At 34.8% G+C, this 15,433-nt stretch overlaps 1 protein-coding gene across 3 annotated transcripts in view; it reads left to right on the top strand.

Annotated features, from left to right (window-relative positions):
- Window positions 1-10,768, top strand: part of PAPOLG (poly(A) polymerase gamma) — a 43,824-nt gene extending 33,056 nt beyond the window's left edge. Inside the window, exons 16-23 of one of the 3 annotated variants that reach the window (XM_072635486.1) lie at window positions 2,337-2,458; window positions 2,817-2,992; window positions 3,586-3,692; window positions 3,767-3,990; window positions 6,828-6,893; window positions 7,133-7,189; window positions 9,333-9,427; window positions 9,513-10,768. In XM_072635486.1, coding sequence (XP_072491587.1) covers window positions 2,337-2,458; window positions 2,817-2,992; window positions 3,586-3,692; window positions 3,767-3,990; window positions 6,828-6,893; window positions 7,133-7,189; window positions 9,333-9,427; window positions 9,513-9,528 — 863 coding nt within the window. In that variant the 3' untranslated portion in view covers window positions 9,529-10,768. Of the gene's footprint in view, window positions 1-2,336; window positions 2,459-2,816; window positions 2,993-3,582; window positions 3,693-3,766; window positions 3,991-6,827; window positions 6,894-7,132; window positions 7,190-9,332 lie in introns of all 3 variants that reach the window. The other 2 variants (XM_072635485.1, XM_072635487.1) reach the window with 2 other exon arrangements.
- The last annotated feature ends 4,665 nt before the right edge of the window (window positions 10,769-15,433 follow it).

The following is a 15,433-nucleotide window of genomic DNA, read 5'->3' as shown; positions in this document are numbered from 1 at the left end:
GCATACTAGAAAAGCAATTGTTCTTAGTGCCACAGCTGTATAAAAGTTGTTCTTAGTAACATGCTTAGTAATTTACTTAGTAAATACTATGAAATTTTTTAGTGATTTCTACAATATCAAGAAGATTGAAAAATAGAATTTGAATTTCTATATGTTATAGGTAAGATGGGAACATATTATAGGAGAGTCTTGAAAGCTAGGGAAAAACATTTTATACTTGCTGCAATAATTAATAAGCTTTTGTAGAGTATTGAATGTTCTGGAATCATCGAGGTTTAAGTAAATGGGGAAGTGTAATATGGAGTAAATATAAGAAAGAGCAGAAAGGTCTAAAATACATCCTTGGAGAACCTGCACTTCCTGCCAGATGACCTCTGCAGCATGGCAAGAAGGTCTGGAGTACTAGACTTGGGAAGCTTAGGAATCTTATCTCTGACAGGTAATAGCTCTGTGTCCATGGGCAAGTTGCTTAACATCTCTGAGCCTCAGTTTTCTCATCTGTGGAATGAAAATCATAAAAGCCCCTACTTTACAGGGTTATTACAAGGATCAAAGGAGATATGTAAAGCACTATGTCATTGCTATGTAAATGTGCACTGCTATTGCAAAACACAAAGATCCCAAGTTTTTTCAATAGAAATATTGATGAAATCAGTGAAAATACTGGTATTGAACAAACTGTACTATTCATAAGAATTGTGAGGCATATTCAGTCAAAGGCTTATCTCAGTTTCAACTTCCAGGTTACATATGTCACTGATGTCATTTCATCAGTCTCATGAAAGAGCCAAGTAGTCTTATGTGTTGCCCAGAACCTAACCACATAGCCATAAATCTCTGGTGGCTATGTTGTTTTTTTTTTTCCTACTTAATTTAGAACTTTTTTTGTCTAAAATATTAAGGGGAAACCAAATCTCAAAGTCAGACGTGGCATATTTGACTGATAAGCCATAGATACAATTTCTAATTTCTAAAAAGATTAATAATATCCTTTTCCCTGCCAGAAATTTACTTTTTTTACCTTGCTTTCCTTTAATCCTTGGGACACTTATCCAGTAATAAATGAGGAGAGGGATCAATGCCACTTGTGAGCTAAATTGTGTGCAGACCCAACACATAGGTCACAAAGGACAGATTCAGGAAGAATTGAGAGTAGGGTATATTAATGAAGCTCCTCCATAGGTCAGGGAATGTAAAAGGGGGAATACAGGGCAGAGGATATTGGGAACCCAGACGAGAGGCTTGTGCAGCAGTGTTTTGGATTTAATAAATGCTCTGCCTGTAACTTCATTTCATATTGATTAATAAAAGCTTTGTTGAATTTAATCTTGACTGGTCTGGTTCTTCTTTTAAATATTTTATTAATTCTTTTTATTTTGTATATAATTTCCCAAAAATCTCACCTTGACTCCTTTTATAACAGAGAGAAAGGAAAATAATAAAAATGAAATAAACCTGCCCATCAATTCCAGATGGCATCGTTAGTCACAGTTTGCATCAGCAGTTCACTGCTTGTAGAGAAGTCCTCTGGAACCAAGATTAGATGTCACATATAATTTGCATTCTAGTGTCTTTTAACATTTTCCTTTTCATTATCTTAGCCATGTGTGTTCCTTTCTCTTCTTTCTCTCCTCTGTGTCAGTTAATACAAATCTTCCCACATTTTGATTGTCTCATCCATCATTCTTTATGGCACAATCACATTTCACTACATCACCCTTATTTCAACCGTTCCCATATAATCAGTGCCCCATCTAAAGAGAAGTGATGTGGATGTTTTGAGAATTTATGGGACTTCCTGTCACTGACCTTGTCGGGGGGAACATCCTACTCAGTAGTGGGATGAGTTATGAACAGTTTAACACTTTTTTATTATAATTACAAATTGATTTCCACAAGAATTGGACCAATTCACAGTTCTGCCAACAATATAGTATTGTGCCTAACTCCTTACAGCCTCTGCACATTTCTTATTTTCATCTTTTATCTTCTCTGCCAGTTTGATATGTGTGAAACTAAACTTCATTTGTTTTAATTTGCTTTTTTAGTTCAGCTAAGTAGATATTGGGGAATGGGATAGTCCTATTTTTGTCAATTCTACGTGGGTCTTAGATTGAACAGACATATAATCAGATGTTTCCAAAGATATTTCTAGTCATCTTTGAGTCAGTCATATGTTGTATGCTTAATGGTGATGTCATAATAAAGATGTTTTAGGATGTTAGTCTCATATGTGCGCCTCTATGTACATAATGCTAGTTTGTTTTATTAAGAAAAGCCAAGAGCTGTTGAAGTTTAAAAGTTAGATTCCCATATAACAGGATGCTGTTTTACAGTGTATAGGCAAGCAAACAACATAAACATGCTAAAAGAAGGAATGAAGATTGAAGCAACTCATGTAAAGAAAAAGCAGCTTCATCATTATCTTCCTGCAGAAATTTTGCAAAAAAAAAAGAAGGTAAATATGTAACTTAGTTCTTAGTTGACTTAACTGATTCCTAATTTTTCACCCTAATAAGAAGAGATATGATTTCAAATGGAGCAAAATCCAGGACAAAAGATAATGGCAAATTATCTGTGTTTATGTTTTGGAATAGACCAGTGTAGATTTGCCTTCCTAATTGGGCTGATACTAAGTATACATTCTTTGAATATTTATGTGAACAAAGCCATCCCCAGATTTAAATTTTGCCATTGTTCATCCACAGAAGGATGATCTGCTTGCAGATAATTCAGTTGACCATGTTCTCCAATCTCCATTTGTTGGCTTTTGTTTGTGTTTCAATTTTTAATCCTCTGAACTTTTTCTTTCTCAGCAAAGCCTCCAAGATATCAATCGAAGTGCTAGTGGGCTTCAATCAAAGAGATCATCCCTGGATGGAAATTGCTTGGATAGTTCCAGAGACACTGATAATGGAACACCTTTTAATTCCCCTGTGTTATTAAACAAGCATTCCAAGCCTGAAAGTCCTCGTGTGGTAGAAATGGAAAGGTCTGTGTTGTTAAAGAAATTTCATTAAATAGCTTTTGTAGGATACATTTTGACCTAAAATATTAACCTTTTTTTTTTTTTAACACTTTTTTTATTTTTTTGCACCTCAGTGTCATTTAGTCACTAGGCGGTGTCATTAGCATATGATATTTTCCAGATTACACTTCAGTCTTCAGATTTTTGGAATAACAAGTGAGAAATGCTCAGCCAGAAAACAATTATAAAGGACTTTTGGATACATAGTCTTTTAGCAAAAGTTTTTAGTTACTCATTTGATAACAAGTGAGAAATGCTCAGCCAGAAAACAATTATAAAGGACTTTTGGATACGTAGTCTTTTAGCAAAAGTTTTTAGTTACTCATTTGATAATTCTGTGTAATGAACAAGAATGAAGGCATATTAATGGAGAACTGTGAGAAGTCAACAAATAGGAATGAACAAGTTTCCTTTTTGCATTTGAGGTTTTAAAGATCTCATTGATTCCCCATCTTCCATAAGCCCCTAAGTTTAATATGGAATTTTTTTGTAGTAAGTGTCGGCTTATTTTAAATCATTAGAAAATTTAGATTTTTTTTTTTTCTTTTTAACAGCAGCAGTGCAGAACCTGATGAAACAGCACCTACCACTATTGCAGAAAAGCCTTTGGATGTTGTTCCTTCACCTCCAATTCAAGGATTATCTATCCCAGTTATTGGTTCAAGTATGTATCAAGACTTCTTGCTACTAATAATTCCACTGTGTTTGTTATGGTCTAAAAGAATTCCTCTTTTGCAGAAATTGATTCCACAATAAAAGCCATATCACCTCCAGCTATCTGCACCATTCCTACTGTAGTAGGAAGAAATGTCATTCCTCGTATAATAACATCTCACAGTCTAGTCCAAGGGCAGCAACACCAAAATGGAATGTTAAGTGTAACATCTAAGAGTGCTATATCCAAGAGATCTCATTCACCTTCTTTAGATGGATCTCCTAAAAGGTTAAAAGACATAGAAAAGGTATGGGCATTCTCTTTAGCTTTTTGGTTCAATTAATGCTACTAGAAATTGCTTCAGACATTCCTCGTAGACGTTCTCAGTTCTCTTGAGTAGTCTAAGTACCTAAGTGTTGTTTTATTTTATTTTCTCTTCTGTGTGTTCAGTTTATTTTTGTAAGCATTTATTAACTCTCCTTCCCACTGTACTCCTCACCCACATTGGACTTTTAAGAAAGAAGAAAAGAAAATCTTGATGATAAATATGCAGGGTCAAGCAAAACAAACTCCCACATTGGCTGTGTCAAAAAATGTATGTCTCATTCTGCATTTTAAGTCTATCACCTCTCTGGCAGGAGATGGGTAACATGTTTCATCTTTAGTTACTTGGACTCATGGTTTATCATTGCTCTAGTCAGCTTTTGAAGTCTTTCTACGTTCTTTTTCTTTGTAATGTTATATAAATTGTTCTAATTTTGTTCACTCTACTCTGCAGCATTTCATGTAGACCCTCCTAGTTTCCTATAGAATTGTCCATTTCATTATTTCTTATGGCACAATAATCCATTTTATTCTTATACCATAATTTGTTTAGCTATTCCCCAATAGATGGGTATCCCCTTAGTTTCCAATTTGAGGCTACTTTCCAAAAGAGCTACTATAAATATTTTTGTATATATAGTTGCTTTTCCTCTTGGATCTCTGGAGCGTAGACCAAACTATTTTGGGGGTATAGATCCAAATTGCTTTCCACAGTGAGTGGTGGTAGGACCAATTTAGAGCTCTACAAGCAAAGCATTTAATGTGCCTATATTCCCACTTTTGTCATTTTTGGCAATCTGCTTAGACTTGCTTTAATTTATATAGTTATTAGTAATCCAGAGCATTTTTTCATATGGCTGTTGATAGCTTAGGTTTCTTCTCTGAAAATCACCTTTGCTAAGTTTTTTGACCATTTATCTAATGGGCAGTGTCTTGGAGTCATATAAATGAATCATTTCCTTTTATATCCTGAATATACAACCTTTGACAGAGAAACTTGCTGCAAAGATTTTTTTGCCTCATTTGCCTATCTGCATTTTAATGTTGTCTGCACTAGGTTTGTTTGTGCAAAACCTTTAAAATTTTATATAATTAAGTTGGCCATTATATTTTCCATGATCCTCTATGTCCCTTTTTTTAGTCATGAGCTCTTCTGTGTCCATAGATCTAAAAAGTTAATTTCTTCCTAGTTCTTCTAATTTACTTATGAGATCACCTTACTCTCCAGTTGAAATTGATTTTGGTATAGATACACATCTTTTAAGACAATCTATACTGATATATGTTGGTTAATACCTATTTTCTGCCAAGCTATTGTCCAGTTTTCTCAAGTAGAGTGTTTAGGTTTATCAAATAGTATGGCACTGTGTTAATTTACTACTGTATAAAGTGTAACCTTTCTATCCTTTAATCAGTACCAAATAATTTTAATGATAGTATTACTTTGTAGTATAGTTTGAGATTTGATGATAATAGACTTCCCACTTTTTTTTATTATTTCCCTTGATATCCTCACCTTTTGTTCCTTCCATGTGAATATTCTAGCCCTACGAAGTAATACTTTGGTAGTTTAATTGCTTTGGTACTAAATAAGTAAATTAATTCAGGCATAGTATTTTTTAGGTATGTCATTTTATTATATTGGTCATATCACATATGACCTTAGGCTTTTTAACAAAATACTTTTATTTATTACATTGTTTAAATTTTCGTTCAAGTTTCCATTCATCTGATTTCTTAAAGCAAATTGGATGTTTTCAGCCATATTTCAGAATTGAACATCTTAGTGTCCACTGTAGGTAAAGCACTTTGTTAGGCACTGGGAAAATAAAAAGTTTAGAAGAGGCACTTATAGAATTTATATTCTCAGTATGAATATTGCTTCCCCTGCCACAGCTCACAACCCCTTTATGTGATTGTTTTGATAATTGCTACTGCCAAAAATGTCATCACCTCTGGCCAACGTTTTGCTTAAGACACTCTGAATTTAGCTCTTCTAGTTCTTGAATTAAAGATACTTTAGCCCATTGCTAGACAGATCTGACACAGCTTGAGCTCTTCTGCAAGTCTCCTCCCTCACCCTACCCCACCCTATTGTATACAGAATTAAATATTCCAGAATAGGATGTCAGTAGAGTAGTTTCAGCCTTATTATTAGGGGCAATAAATCAGAGGTCAGCAAACTACAGTCAACTTTTTAAAATGTAAAAATGATTCTTAGCTCATTGGCTATACAAAAACGGGCAGCAGGCTATATTTGGACCGCACAGACTATAGTTTGCCATCCCCTGATCTAGATGAATAATGGAAGAGGCTAGGGAAAACAGAAAACCTGGACATGTTTTAAGCTATGGAATATTACATCAGTAGCATATATGCTAAGCATTCATTTCAGTGATAGGTCTTAGATGCTAAATGATTAGGGCAAGTTTACTTATATATAGAAGCTCTGATTGAGAACTTTGGATGAAAAAAATACCCATTATAATTATCTGCTTAGGTAATGGTGTTGATCTCCTGTATGTCCAGTAGGTGGTGGTAAATTCATGAGTTATTTTTTGGAAGGATTTAGTTAGCTGACTTCTGACTAAATCAGAATGATCCCTCACATTGTAGAGATTGAGAGTGACATATAAAGAAAAATGTATGGAATTCTACCCTTCTACCACTGACTATACCCCACTTTTAGTTTGTTGATTATTGTGTTATATGTATTTGTTATTCTCCAAATTACAAAAATTAAATGTTTATGTGACTATGTAAATAAATGTAAATTAAGACCAAATGATTTTAATATTTTTTCAATTCTCGTTCTTATAGTTAATTGGACTTGATTCAGCTTTCAGAGAATCTTGTGCCCCTAAAGATGGGAAGAGAAAACCAATGGTAAGTATGTAATGTTCATCTTAAGTACTTTGTTTTAAAGCGCTACTTCACAACGTACATAATAATATATGGGAGAAAGTAGAGAAGCAAGGCAAATAAAATCTATTCTGTGTGGCTGTGGGTGTACGTATGTATGTGTTAATCACAATTGTTTTTCTTGTAAGAGCTGAGTCATTTATGATCACAAGTTATTTCATAGTAAAGGAAAAGGCCTCACTTGCCTGCTTTTGACCTTTCAGGATAGTCTTGGAGGAGAGTCTATGCCTATTCCAACTATTGACACATCTAGACTACAGGTAATGAATACTTTACAGGTAAAATTCTGTAGTTGCACTCTCAGTTATTTAAATAACAAGTGTTTGAACACATTATTTCTGCTAAATGCTGTGGAGAAATATAGATATGTTATATGTTTTTCTGTAAGTTCCTTGAAAGCAAGAGCCATCACTTAACTGGGGAGGTGAAATAAATAAATGAAACCAAACTATTAAATATTAAACTACATGTAATTAACTTTATAAATGCTCCAGGAGTTCAGAGAAGAAACCATTATGGGCTAGAGCAATTGGACTTCATGGAGGACATAGTCATTTTTTTCCCTTTTCTGTTTCAGTTTTTAAGAAACAAATGGGAATTAAGCACAGAAATCTGATGCCATGGCAGTAAAAGATCATTGTCCTTTGTCACAATCCTTGCTGTCAGAATATGATATTTAGTAATTTTGCAGTATATTGTACTGTTATTGGGAGAACAAATGATATCCATAGAATATTTTCCATATAAAACGTGAATCTTCAATATTGAGCAAATATTTATATTCTAGAAAAATTCAGTATTCAAATAAATAGTAGCTTCATCATGGAGATCATAAAATATAAAAATCAAAGGTAATAGAATTTGAATTAATATTTCAAAGTTAAATGGAATTCCCCCAGATCATAAACCAGAATTTCTTAACAGATGAATCAAAAAGCAGGTTTATTTAAATTATGGAGAGATCATCAGTGGAAGTCATAGTGAGCAGAATTCCCAATACCCACTGGCATAAGAATTGTTGCACTTTGTACATGAAACATTTTCTAAGTCTTCCGAAGGCTATACAGTCGAGGACAGACCCAGCTAAGGTTGCTCTTAGGTGTTCTGTCAGGCTATGCCACCCTGCAATCTATTCAGCCTCCTGTATAATTACTTGTAGAAAAGTGATTTTCTTCCTCCAAACCTAAAGGGATATTTGGAAAATTACTATGGTATTTGGTAAGCAGAGAAACAAGTGCAGTTAATCTACATTGTACACTCCCTGAGGGCAAAAACTCATTTTTATATCTCCCTACGTTGCATATGACTCAGTGGATGGAGTGTCAGCCTCAAGTCTGGAACGCTTATCTTCCTGAATTCAAATCTAGCCTCAGACCTAGCTGTGAGACCCTGGGCAAGTCACTAAACCCTGTTTGTCTTGGTTCCTCATCTATAAAAAGAGCCAGAGAAGGAAATGGCAAACCACTCTAATATCTCTGCCAAGAAAACCCCAGATGTCATGAAGAGTCAGAAATGACTGAAACAACCAAACAACACATTGCAACTAGTAGGCACTTAATAAAAGTTTGAGTAAATGAAAGAAAATAATAGAGGTGCAAAGGACTTTTCTGAGTTAATGAACATGTGTTTCACAGCACTTAGGAGAATTAGAGTAGATAGTATATTTCACTGTTAGTAAGAAACTAATGCTGTATCTGTCATACAGTTGTGTTTCATTCCATGGTGTCCCCCATATCCCACACAACGTTGTCACCGTTTCAGTGATTTTACAAAGTATGACCATACAGTACAAGTCTCGTTGGGGTTTTAGCTTCTTACAAATGACTTTCCAACAATCTGAGATTACAGTGAATTTACTTTTCTGTGGAAGTCATATGAAATGGTATTAATATCAGGTACCAAATTTCACTTCTGGTATAGAGTTTTTGTCTTTTCCAAGGCTGTAGCCAATTTTGTTCTTAGGTGAGCTATATGCCTCCCAACTTTTCTGCACAATATATGTAACAGCATTGTTGGACTTACCTCCTTTCCTTCATTAGGAGAACTCCTTTCCCCTCTTTAAGGAAAGAGAGTAATGGGAAAAATTAAGATTAATTAATTAGAATTTCCCTCTCTGTTTGATGCTTTCTTCTTTGCCTGTTTCCCTACCTATTTCCCTGTCCCACCCCGTAGAAAAAAATGTGGAACTCCTTAAATACTTGAACTAGAAAGCTGGAGTGAGAAGCTACTTACGAATACTAGAAGGTACTTAATACACTTAGGGCATTTAGCCGTATTAAATTAGGAACTAAAAGATTTGTGGCAGAGTGGGGACTAGTTGTCATTTTTACTTGGTATCTACATTAGTGCTCAGGTCTTCAAAGTCTGTGTTCACTTTTCCTGATTCTTTTTCTTTTTTTATAGAGACTCCCCAGTAAAGAACTACCAGATTCATCATCTCCTGTTCCAACAAATAACATCCGTGTCATTAAAAATTCCATCCGACTGACCCTTAACCGGTAAAGGCAATGTGCCTTATCATATAAAAGAAAATATGCAATGGTTTAGTGGCTCACAAGCAGCTACTCTTTTTTTTTATTGCAGTTGCTGTCCTACATAAAATACGGTGAGAGTTAACAGTCATCAGCCTGGAAACCCTGATCTGGTTTTGAATTTTTATGTCTTCACTTTGACCTGCACATGGTATAGGATATTCCTGTTACTGCGTGTAACTTTTCCAGAATCACCTGCTGTCAGACTGTCTACTATATTATGGCTTTAAGTTTAGGGGTTTTATTGCCTTAACTTTAGATGCTTGCTTCCTCTGTTATGGGGACCCATCCTTGACCTGTGGACTACCATAGAACAGTCCTGATTTTTCCCTCTCCTCAAGTCTTGTGTTATAATCATTGTCTGGAACTGAAAAGTTAAAAACAAAAAAAAAATTGTCCTATAATTGTAATCTTCTAAAGGTCAGCATATTTACTTTAGTCAGCAAAGCCCTCTTGTGAAACGTCAGATACATGAATGTGAGGTATCATTTCTGCTTTCCCAATTTGTGTAGATATACTTGTCTGTTCTATCTATTGTTGATTTAAATTATTTTTCCCACAGGTTGGCACATAGAATATTTAAATTAATTTTTGTGTGCATTTCTGTCAAAATGGTGCTTGGTTACTAGAATGTATTAGTCTAGTCATTAAATACAAGCACCATGTACCCTTTCTAACTTGCCTCCCATGGAGGTCTGTGAAATGCATCTTTATTAAAAATCAAAACGTAACCAGGATACTGAAAGTCAGTGTATGAATGGTAGAATTGTTATATCATATCTCATGTCATCCTTGTTAGTTAACTCATGTTTTTGCAAAGCTTTTACAGAGCAACAGAACTCATTCCAGTACCAATGAAAATACCATAATATAAGAGAAGTGTACATCTTTGTGGTGTGAAATTAACCGGGCATGGCAATTCTACACCATCATTTTGCACCACAACCTTAAAAAGTTTTTCCACCGGCAGACATGCAGAAACAAGCGGTAGGTTTTATTGAAATCTAAAGGCATTTTTGAATGACCATTACAACTGACCATTAATTGGCTCAGGGCCTTTGTAATCTTCATTTAACAAACTACATATGTTGTCTTTTTTTTTTTTTTTTACACTGCTTTTTTCAGTGCATTTCTTAGTAATTTTTTTAAGTTTCATGAAAGCATGCAGTTTGTTAAAAAACCATAACCATGTGATTCCTCTTGCAATATGTTTGATTCAATGTTTTGTAAATGAAGTCATGTATTTTCAGAGTATTTTTGTATGTACTGTAAGATACCATCTTTTCAAAGAGAAAACTTTAAAACCTTTACCGTCTCGCTTTAATTTTTTACATGGATTATGCTACAAAAATCTTACCTTTGGGATTGGCAAAAGCACATTTAAAAGAAGTGCACATTATATCACCTACATATACATATATATCTACATACACATATATAGATATTTAGATGTCTTTATATATTTATATACATATATATTAGCATCATCAGCTGTCGCCTTACTAAGCATTTGACTCTAGTAGACAAACTGTCATGTTCACCTTTCCAAATTTTGATTCAAACGGGAAAAAATTTCTTTAGTTGACGTGTATTTTGTTGAGCAAAAATTGAGTGGGTATATGTGCAGTAGATTAATAACTAATATCTTTTTTTTTTTTTTATAAACCTTGGCCATTAATTTGAAAGACTTTGACTATTCATTTCAGTACACAGCTATATTCCAGACCTACTATGTTGTTTTTTTGTTTCTTAATGGATTTTTCTCCCCTCGTATTCGTGATCTTGGAAATGAATATTTATAATGCCTGATTTGTGAAAAAAGGAAATAAATAGGAAAACTTTCTAAGAGAAAAGACAAAAGGAGGAAGAAAATTTATTACTATCCTTAATTATTTTAAATAGGAATAACCCAATTTGTATTTTCCTTAGTAAACTTAGCCAATAAGCTTATATCTTTGCCTTTGTCTTACAACGCTTAATAGATACTGCATCCTTTGCAAGTGTTTATTTACCCAAATAACTTATTTGAACAAGATTGGATGATTTCTTTCTGCTATTTGGTAAAGTCATCCAGCTCCTTAGCTTTAAAAGATTGTTAACAGATTTGATGAATCATTGCTGATGTGTGGGGTACTGTATTTGAATTCCCATGTTAATTAACACCCAATTACTTCACCCCACCCAGGATTTTTATTTTCCTTTTTAAAAATATCCTCTTTGTTTTCTGTATTAGTAGAATATGTATTCAAGTATGGAATCTTTCCTTTACTTAGTAAAAAAGTTTTCCTCATACTTCATTTCCACTAAGTTTGAAGTCAGCCTCTGCTTTTCTCTTTTTTGTATGGATGCCCAATCAGCATTTCTCAAGAAGAAAAACATAAACAACACTAGATTCATATAGTAACATCTCGGGGGCATTTCAGATTTCAGCTTTAAATACAGTATCTTTAAACTCCTATGATAATTTGGCAGTAAGGTTTACCTCAGTTTGTTGCATAAGATTAAAGGATAAGCCAGGTCAGGTGCTCTTCAAAAGTGAGCATAGAAAGAACCTGAATGTTTTCTACCCTAAATAATGGGTAGAACATTTCAGATTCATTGTATTTCACTGTTATTTGTGCTTATGTAGAGGAAAGGGAAGGATGTAGGAATTGAATAATCTGTGCAGACATTAACTAAGTTTCATTTTGAGTTACATAGACAGTTGCACAGAAATATGTACTACCATTACACCAGAGAAAGTTGGCTATTCTTGAATTGAGATGCTTGTTGTCACAAAGGCATTAAATTCTTCTTGGTTACCAGTGACTAGCTGCTGAAGAATAGTGCTAAACCAACTATAAACTAAAAGTTTAAAACTACAAGAATTCACCAGCTAACAAGATGTATACATATGCCTTGTAATTATCTTTGCAGTGGGACAAATCGAGAAGAGGGATTGGGTAAGGGAATTAAAAAGTGTTGTTAGTGCTCGCTGCCCACAAAAAGATTCTTTTTTTTAATCATAAGAACTTCTTAGCAAGGGCATTGAAATGCATTTGTTGCTAAACTGACACATAAATTAACAATATAACCTAAATTTGTTTTCCACCATGTCCTAAAGCTTTTAAAGGATCTTGTGTTTTTAAAATAGTCATAAAACATGGAGTGTTTTACATTTGATTAATATATGACCTATAAATATTTTATTCCCTGTCTTTTGAAAGGGGTGTACCTGGAATAAGTAGTAACACTATGTAGTGTATCATAACAAAACAGAGAGGTGAGAAATGGGTGGGCTAATAAACTTTACTCAATTTTTGTATTCTGCAAAAGAAATAGTATTTTTAAACACTCTTGGGCTAAACTCTGAGTGCTTTTAGCAAAGTATATTTTAAGCAAGGAATGTCTTGTTACAAATAAGTGACATGAGAACCAAGTTTTTGGACGGAAGTTTCAGCCAAATTGAAGCAAGACAGTGAAGAAGCTAGAATTTGAGGTTAGAATTTAGTTCTGGGGCTTTGGCCAGAAGCAGAGAAACCAAATGTTTATATTCTTTTATTAGCTTGCCTTGTATAAGTGGCATTGATCCAGAACCAAGTCACCTAATTGAATGATAAACCTTTACTATAAAGAACATTAGATTCAAAATGGTACCTATGATAGAGAAGCACTTACTGGACCTTTCCAAACAGTATTAACTTAAGCTCTGAAGTTGGTGGTAGTTAAGGGATAGTCACTGATGGAAAAATGAAAATTCAACTTCATGTGTTTTCAGGGTAAATCTAAATCTGTAACTTCCTCTTTGGATTTTCCTTTTAAGGCCTGTGTTTAAATATAAGATCCTACCCAGTATTCACATTTTTTTCTTTTTAAAATACTTTGCTGAGCTTTTAAAGGCAGTATTTATTTCCCAGAATTGTCAGAGTTACAGCAAAAGACAACCTTGTTGGTTTGTAAAGCACTTTAAAAATATTTTCGAGATAAATGGTGCCGTGAACATAATTATGTTATCGTGTGAAAGTAGTACAGGTGATTTTTCTTTCTAGATGTATGTTGGTATAATTCTCATCATTTCTACCTTTCAGGATTGTCTTATTTCTTCGTTGTACACATGGACCTCATTATGTGTCAAATAAACTTGCTTCAACAGCTCTGTTAATGGTTTCAGGGGTGGAGAACATGCAGCCTCAAGGTCACATGTGGCCCTCTAGGTCCTCCGGTGTGGCCCTTTGAATCCAAACTTCACAGAACAAATCCTTTTATTAAAGATTTTATTCAAAGGGCTGTACTGGAGGACCTAGAGGGCTACATGTGGCCTTGAGACCACAGGTTCCCCACCCCTGATTTAATGAAAGATGAAGTTTGAAGTAAGGTGTTACCAGAAATATCAGAGGCTACTTTCTGAATACAAATATGCTTATTTGTCATATAGAAAATATAGCCAAAATGAATATTTCCTGCTAGTCTATAGGAAGTATGGTAAAGTAGAAAGTTAAGATTTGAAGTCAAAGAATTTAGGTTTTTATTCTTTCTCGATTGCTGATTTAACTGCATAATCTTGGGCAAGTCATCTCTTTGTACTTCATTTTTCTTATCGGTAAAATAAGGTGTTTAAATCAGATGACCTCTGAAAAAAGGTTCTTTCCAGCTCTCAATCCATGATCCTATAGCCCGTGAACTTCTTAGAAGAAAAGAAATAAGAAAACCTAGTAGGCAAACTCTAGAGAAGTTCATTGATATTTTTTAGAAGTCTCTTCTGCTTTATTTCTCTTTAAGACTACATTTCTCATGATAACAATATGATAAAGGGCTAACCTTGGAATCAGAAAAGTGTGGGTTCAAGGCCTGTCACTGACCTGCAAGGTAGTGAATAGGCCAGACTCTCCATGTTCCCAGATAACTCTTAAGATAATCAGGTTTCAGAAACTCCCTGTAGAGCCAGTGGTCTTAGCCTGGAGCCTTGTGAACTTGTTTAATATTTGATTAACTATTTCAGTATAAATGGTTTCCTTTGTAATCCCGTATGTTTTATTTTAGGCATCTAAAAACATTCTGAAAGGGTTCCATGACAGACAATGTTAAGATCCCCTGCTGTAGAGATAGCACTTTAGAAGCATCTTTTAAATCTCCGTTGTAGAAGGTAGTAGAGATAAAGGCAAGACCACAACGGCTCCAGGAGCTTATTGTTAAGTTGAAAGAAACAAAATGTAAGTAAAGACAAAGAAAATATTTGGGCAGGGATACTTAACACTTTTGAAAAAAAGGAGTCAGAAAATGCCAGCCGTAAGAGGTGGCCCTTGAGCCAAGCCTTGAAGGAGAGAGGCAATAAAGAGAGAGAGCTGAGGAGAAGATGCATTCCAGGCCTAGACGATAGCTGCCTGAGTGGGGGGGAAGGAGAGGTGTGGGTGAACAGAACAGACCAGTGTGGCTGGAATGAAGCCTGGGAATTCCCTACCCCAGTGATATCATAGGTTGTGGTACAGACTAGATCTGTTTTTTCACTGGTATAGGTAGCTCCTGATTGTGGGAAGTCCCTCTACCAATGTAGGTTGGCACCTTTTCTGTAGCAAGTGATCTAGAGAGCTGGTTAGAGTGCTGAGAAATTAAGCGACTTGCCTGCGGTCACATGGAGTATATATGTCGGAAAAGAAACTTGAACCCAAGTCTTCCTGGTGTTGAGCCCTCTATCCACCATACCAGACTGCCTTTCATATGCAGAGATTAGTATTCTTCCATTTAAATGTTTCATAGTATAGTTTGATTTTTTTTTCAATCAAACAGTAATCCAAAAAAGATTAGCTATAGGAATAAATACATTTTAGAGTGGGAATTTAATTCAACCCTTTGTTTTACAAATGGAAAAACTGTGCCCCAAGAGCACTGTAATTTACCCAGTGTGGCAGCCGGTTCACAGAAAAAGCAGAACAGAAAACAACTCTAAGAGGCTCAGTGACACACTTTTTAAAAAATGATCCTTCTCCCCAGCCTGGA

This window comes from Notamacropus eugenii, chromosome 1 (assembly GCF_028372415.1).
Source record: "Notamacropus eugenii isolate mMacEug1 chromosome 1, mMacEug1.pri_v2, whole genome shotgun sequence".
Classification (NCBI taxonomy): Eukaryota; Metazoa; Chordata; class Mammalia; order Diprotodontia; family Macropodidae; genus Notamacropus; species Notamacropus eugenii.
The sequence above is the reverse complement of the archived record's forward strand: the minus strand, read 5'-3'. Positions and strand labels throughout refer to the sequence as shown.